At 41.8% G+C, this 6,984-nt stretch overlaps 1 protein-coding gene across 1 annotated transcript; it reads right to left on the bottom strand.

Moving 5' to 3' along the window:
• Nucleotides 1-293: 293 nt before the first annotated feature.
• crygn2 (crystallin, gamma N2) lies at nucleotides 294-3,240 on the bottom strand. The gene is made up of 4 exons (XM_046355037.1): nucleotides 3,117-3,240; nucleotides 1,488-1,736; nucleotides 1,046-1,191; nucleotides 294-556 (listed from the first exon to the last, which is right to left on the bottom strand). The coding sequence occupies exons 1-4, from the start codon at nucleotides 3,135-3,137 to the stop codon at nucleotides 421-423; spliced, it is 552 nt and encodes a 183-aa protein (XP_046210993.1). The 5' UTR covers nucleotides 3,138-3,240; the 3' UTR covers nucleotides 294-420.
• Nucleotides 3,241-6,984: the final 3,744 nt, after the last annotated feature.

A 6,984-nucleotide genomic window follows, 5' to 3' on the forward strand; every position in this document is an offset into this window, starting at 1 on the left:
CTTCCCCAACACTGATGATTGTTAGTATTTCTTTCCCTGCTTGTGCTCTATACAATCTCACTGGTTCTGTATATATAACCTTTTTTGGTCACTTTACCCCAGTGACGTTTTACTCTTAACCCCTCATGTACAATCAATCATTAGGTCTATGTTCTTAACGAGTCTAGACAAGCACCCCCCTGTGGAAAAGGGGGGTACCCCCAGGGGTACTAGTACCCCAGGTTGAAAACCACTGCTCTGTATAGACACTCATGCACTTCATAGTAACTCACAGAAGGAGAACACGCCAAGTCTTTGATAAAAATAAATTTGTGTGATTTTTTTGGGGTGTCTTTTTTTATTGAACATTTCTAGAGTGGTAGTGGTAAAAGTCACTGTCCATGCCAAGGTCGAGGTCTGGGGCAGGATAGGAGAAGAGGTTTAGAAGTAGTTGACCACCCTACGGATGGACTGGATGTTGGGGTTCTGGGCCTGCCACTCGTTGTGACTGCAATAGTCTCCTCTCTCCACGATGTACATGCGGCCGCGGAAGTTAGGCTCCTCATACATCACCCAGCTACAGAAGGAAACACACACGGGTTAGAAATGGTCACACACCTGCTCACTTCACACACTTAGAGCAGATGGAATAACAGTAATGAGGAAACATCTAACATCAAGCTGTAAAATCCTGAACTTCCCCTTTAATATTTAACTCCCTCCTGGAAAACAACTGTTGGGACCACAGGTGTGATTAGTGGTGTTAAAGTTATTTAGAAATTCAGCAGTGTCTATGATTTACCAGCTAGATCATTAGCATCTGTGTTCCAATTATGTGCCAACTTAATTAACACCTTAACATATGCTAAAAGGTTGGATGTCTTGGCTCAACAAAAATAGATCCAAAAGTTGAATCACTATGAATTCATCTCTGCGTCTTGCCAAGTGCTGTGTGTGTCTGTTTTTGTGCGCCCCTGCATGTTTGTGTTTGTCAGTGCCTGTGTGTTTGTCAGTGTGTGTATGTGTGATTGCAGTCTGAAACTTAGGCTAGAGGTGTACTACTTACGCTCCGTCTCCATAGACCTTGATGGAGTTGATGCAGTTCTTGCTGAGGCCACGGCTCTGCAGGAAGGGGCAGTCATCACAGATCTCCACACACTGGCCGGAGAAGTTACAGGCCTCGAAAAGCTCCATTCTGTAGTGCTCACCATGCTGCAGGACACAGGAGAGGATTGGAGAAAACACAAGTTTTTCAAGTCAAATATAGGAATACTGTTATAATGAGGAAAATGAGAGATAAGAAGAGAGGAGATTAAATTTGAGGTACGTTTACAAATTGACAACACTACACCCAAACTGTGCTTTGGTCATTCACCCCCCGTATTGATCTAAAGTATCTTTGAGTTAAAGCAGAAAATGTCTGTATAACTTCAACCTCTCCTCATCCTCACTAGCTATCATCTTAACCTCTAACCCCTATCTTTTCAATTCTTAGCCCCGTCTCTCACCATCTTGATGGGCTTACAGGAGCCCATGTGGTCGTTGTGGCTGTTCCAACGCTGGAACTCTGGGTATTCGCCGTGCTCCAGGATGTACTGCTGTCCCTTGAAGTCGGGGTGGTCGAAGCAGCGGAAGGCGCCGCTCTCCACACGGATGGAGTTGACGCGGTTCATGAAGCCACGGTCCTGAAAGTTATCGCAGTCGCCCCTGACCTCCAGCTGCCTGCCAGTGAAGCATTTTCCCTCGTAGAAGGTGATCTGTGATGGGGGGGTGGGTGGACAGGAGGAGGTTAACACCATAGTTCATTAGTTAGGGTGGGGAGTTGGAGGTAGGATAGTGTGGTATCCAACAAACCTGTCATCATTATAGATTCAGTGGGTTTGATTGAGCTTTTCTGTTGCAATTTAACCAATATAAATGTTGCAGAAGTGCAAATACACCTGTCACTCCAGGCAGGTTAAAGCAAATGCTTAAAGTGTTTGAAAGATTTTAAATCATATTTGAACCTAAGTCCTGGTGGGATACAAACTCAATTGCTCAATTTAACTTTATTACAGCCAGTTCATGACTCAAAATGTAGTGAAATGGTCCAGAGCAAAGCGTTTTGTATCCCAGGCTAGAGGCTGGACGGACATGTGAATACTTTGTCACTGGAGTGTAGGTGTGGATTTGTATGTGTTGGCGTGGTGTAGTCAGTTCAGTATATAAATACATTTTGTCATGCAGACTTGTGTCCATGGCACAGGAGTCTGGTGACACCTTAATTGGGGAGGATGGGTTCATGGTAATGACTGCAGCGGAATAGGTGGAATGGTATCAAATACATCAAACACATGTATTTGTTTCCATGTGTTTGATGCCATTTCATTTGCTCCGTTCCAGTCATTATTATGAGCCGTCCTCCCGTTAGTAGCCTCCACTGATCTGTACAGTATAAATGCTGAATGCCAACTATAGATGAATAGAAGTCTAGAATAGAAGATTAGAGTTGGCTTGCAGTTGGCTAGAAGTATGGATACAAGACTATGTTATGTCTACTCCTATTAGCCAGCCAACAACTAATTATCCCTACCTACCATTGATAGTTTATTCAAAAGAAAATAAATAAATACAATTTTCTTAGATATATCTATAACACAAGATTGACGGTAGAACTGGGAGCAGAATCAGAATGCACTCGAAACTTTTCCCAAATATTCACGATACAATGACATTCATTCGCTTTCAACTCCTGTAACAGATTTAACTGTATTTCTCCCAGCAAGACAAACTGAGTAATTGCTCTGATTAGAATCATCTCTAAATCTAAAAATGTTCACCAGGGATTGCCTCCACATTTTATTGAGTGTTGAATTGAAAAACAAAAAAAACACCTGTTTGTTGAATACCTAACCTCATGATGGTATGAGAAAAGTACATTTTCCACTTCCAAACCAATGTTATCACACCTGCACTAAATACCTGTAAATGCATACACTCCCAAACCTATGTGTTTATTGACTAGAGTTCTCTCTAACCAGGCAGTACTGTTGAGGTCAGAAGAACTCTTTTTCAAGGGATCCCTGTCCAGTCAGTTATGTCCCAGTGTTAGCCAACCTGATGCTGTGTGAATGCAGGTTGACCCAGATGCTGCTTACCTTTCCAGAATACTGCGACATTTTCCACTGGATACTGTCCAACCTGGCCCACAAGTAAGAAAGTGTAACAGTAAAAAAGTTGGACACCCCAATATATATGGCGGGGCGCGTGCCCGGCAGTATCGCGAGGCTTTCCGCACAAAGGACACACAATGGGGGACTTAGGGCTTTCGCTGGGTGAGCATTTTCCCCTTCAACTCTTGGCACTGCTGATTCTGGGCTTTGGCTGCAGGGGGACTGAACAGGAGACAAACAAAGGAATTTGCTTGGCCGGGGCTTTGTGCACGCCGTTTTGCACATGCTATGCTTCTCTTATGCTGAAGTTGAATGGGGCCTGGTATGCACGCACAGTGAGTGAGACAGAGAGAAGTGTGTGTGTGCATGTTAGAGAGAATGTGTGTGTGTCAGAGTGTGTGTGTGTGGTGGGAGGGTGGTTACCATGGCAACCAGGTGATGGAGAAGAGCGCGTGCAGAGCTACAACAAAGACTTGGTATTCTCTTTCACTCTTCACACACTACTACTATGACCTGCCATTCTTCATATACACACAGAGTGTCACAGCCATATTTAGACGACCTCCGACCTCTGAAGTACTAGAACTGGCCGTGTCATTGTATTTGAAGTGTGGGGGACATTTGAATAGATTATCAGGAGATAGAATGCCGTTTCAAATCTTTTATGCCTTTTATGATTTTTATGACTTATATGGCTGCTATGCCAATAATGTATGGGGCATATAAATCTTGTTATCAAAAAGATGCTAAAACTGTATGTTCGTGTCAAAACTATCTCTGTACATTCAAGTGAGAAATATAGAATTATACTGACTCTTTAATGTCATTAAATAATTTTCATCATTAAAAAACCCATTGGGATATTGCAATATCCTGAAGTGCTTAAAGCCCTGTAAGATGGCAGAGAGAATGTAGAGATCTCCTGACATACATCACACAGTGCATTATGGTATTGGATTACTACCCTTGAATCCTGAGGACTTCTATCGATCGACTACACATCCATTAGAGGATGTTAAGCCCTTTTTAGTCTCTCTCTCTCTCTCTCTCTCTCTCTCTCTCTCTCTCTCTCTCTCTCTCTCTCTCTCTCTCTCTCTCTCTCTTTCTCTCTTTCTCTCTCTCTCTCTCTCTCTCTCTCTCTGTCTCTCTCTCTCTCTCTCTTTCTCTCTCTCTTTCTCTCTTTCTCTCTCTCTCTCTGTCTCTCTCTCTCTCTATCTATCTCAGCGCCCCATTAATTACATGGGGAATATAATGACTGGAATGAGCATTATGATGCATTTACATGACACTTTAAAATGAACATTAACATAACATGGGAAGTATTTAAATAATGCTATGTAACTGAATGTCTAAAATTAGAACAAAATTCAAAAGTTTGGCTCAACTTTCTAAATACATGGCTCTACTTTAGACTGTTGCCATGTAGCCCAAGGAGAATTGGATAGGTATAACCAATATTTTAGAATCTCCTCCTTGCCCTCTAATAAGCTAGGTTTTAAAACGGTTGAAAGGTTATGTGTGATGATGTAGTACACATGAAAATAACTTTTGCAGATAAATTCCCATGTTCCGAATAAAAAATACAAGTTAAATGGGTTTCCATCGCATTTTCAACTCTAATGATGGTTTTGTAACAAAAAATGTATAGTATAATATAGTGAATGTGCCCACTTTGGTCTCGGCAAGTGCTCTCTAGCCAACAGCTCACAGATACAGTGCGGGTATAGCCTACATGATGAGATCATTTTTTTATTTGTCAAACGGCAGCCAAGCATCGATCGTCATGTCACCAGAATACGACTCTCGATATTTATTGGAAAGAAGCATTAAGCTGATCATCATGTGCCGTGTATTGATGTGACATACTGATATGATGTCACCACCACCCATTGTCGTGCCATTCATCTGCCGTCGTCACCTCATGTTTCAGCATGATAATGCACGATGTTGCAAGGAGCTGTACACAATTCCTGGAAGCTGAGAGTGTCCCAGTTCCCCCATGGCCTGCATACTCACCAGATATGTTACCCATTGAGCATGTTCGGGTTGCTCTGGATCGACATGTACGACAGCGTGTTCCAGTTCCCACCAATTTCCAGCAACTTCGCAAAGGCATTGAAGAGGAGTTGGACAACATTCCACAGGCCACAATCAACAGCCTGATCAACTTTATACAACGGACATGTGTCGCGCTGCACGAGGCAAATGGTGGTCACACCAAATACTGACTGGTTTTCTGATTCATGACCCTACTTTTTTTCAAGGTATCTGTGACCAATACATAGATTAATTTAATTTAATTCATATTGCATATTACATTTATATTTTTGGTCAGTGTAGATGAGACCACATGGGAAATGCTGAAAGCCAAGAAAATCAGTTGCCATTCATCACAGACTGATGAAAAGCTATATCCATACTCATCAAGCGAGCCAATACCAGTGAAAAGGGTTTTCACATGCCAAATAAAGATAGGCAAGCGCAGCACACACACTGAGTTCACTGTGATACGGTCGGAAGTTTACATACACTTAGGTTGGAGTCATTAAAACTCGTTGTTCAACCACTCCAAACATTTCTTGTTAACAAACTATAATTTTGGCAAGTCGGTTAGGACATTTCTCCCAAACATGTTCTAACAATTGTTTACAGACAGATTATTTCACTTATAATTCACTGTATCACAATTCCAGTGGTTTACATACAGAAGTTTACATACACTAAGTTGACTGTGCCTTTAAACAGCTTGGAAAAATTCCAGAAAATGATGTCATGGCTTCAGAAGCTTCTGATAGGCTAATTCACAACATTTGAGTCAATTGGAGGTGTACCTGTGGATGTATTTCAAAGCCTACCTTCAAACTCAGTGCCTCTCTGAGTATAAACACCATGGGACCACGCAGGAGAAGGGTTCTGTCTCCTTAGAGATGAACATACTTTCGGTGCGGAAAGTGCAAATAAATCCCAGAAAAACAGCAAAGGACCTTCTGAAGATGCTGGAGAAAACAGGTACAAAAGTATCTATATCCACAGTAAAATGAGTCCTATATCAACATAACCTGAAAGGCCGCTCAGGCTACGGTTTGCAACTCAAAGATCATACTTTTTGTACTCTTTTGCCATAATGACCATCGTTGTGTATGGAGGAAAAAGCAACATCTCAAGACATCAGTCAGGAAGTTAAAGCTTGGTCGCAAATGGGTCTTCAAAATGGACAATGACCCCAAGCATACTTCCAAAGTTGGGAAGATGGTATAAGGACAACAAAGTCAAGGTATTGGTGTAGCCATCACAAAGCCCTGACCTCAATCCTATAGAAAATTTGTGGGCAGAACTGAAAAAGTGTGTGCGAGCAAGGAGGCCTACAAACCTGACTCAATTACACCAGCTCTGTCAGGAGGAATGGGCCAAAATTCACTCAACTTATTTTGGGAAGCTTGTGGAACGCTACCCAAAACATTTGCCCCACGTTAAACAATTTAAAGGCAATGCTACCAAACACTAATTTAGTGTATGTAAACTTCTGACCCACTTGGAATGTGATGAAAGAAATAAAAGCTGAAATAAATCATTATTATCTCTACTATTATTCTGACATTTCACATTCTCAAAATAGAGTGGTGACCCTAACTGACCTAAAACAGGGAATTCTCACTAGGATTAAATGTAAGGAATTTTGAAAAACTGAGTTTAAATGTATTTGGCTATGGTGTATGTAAACTTCCGACTTCTACCGTTGCTAGGGAAAGAGACTGCCATTAAATTGGGTGTGCTAAAAGTGGCTGTGACCATAGCAGCAGTGACAGATGTAAAAGTGCAGAGAAAACAGCAGTAGCCCAAGTTGTTTGAAGGG

Source organism: Oncorhynchus gorbuscha, linkage group LG07 (genome assembly GCF_021184085.1).
Source record: "Oncorhynchus gorbuscha isolate QuinsamMale2020 ecotype Even-year linkage group LG07, OgorEven_v1.0, whole genome shotgun sequence".
Classification (NCBI taxonomy): Eukaryota; Metazoa; Chordata; class Actinopteri; order Salmoniformes; family Salmonidae; genus Oncorhynchus; species Oncorhynchus gorbuscha.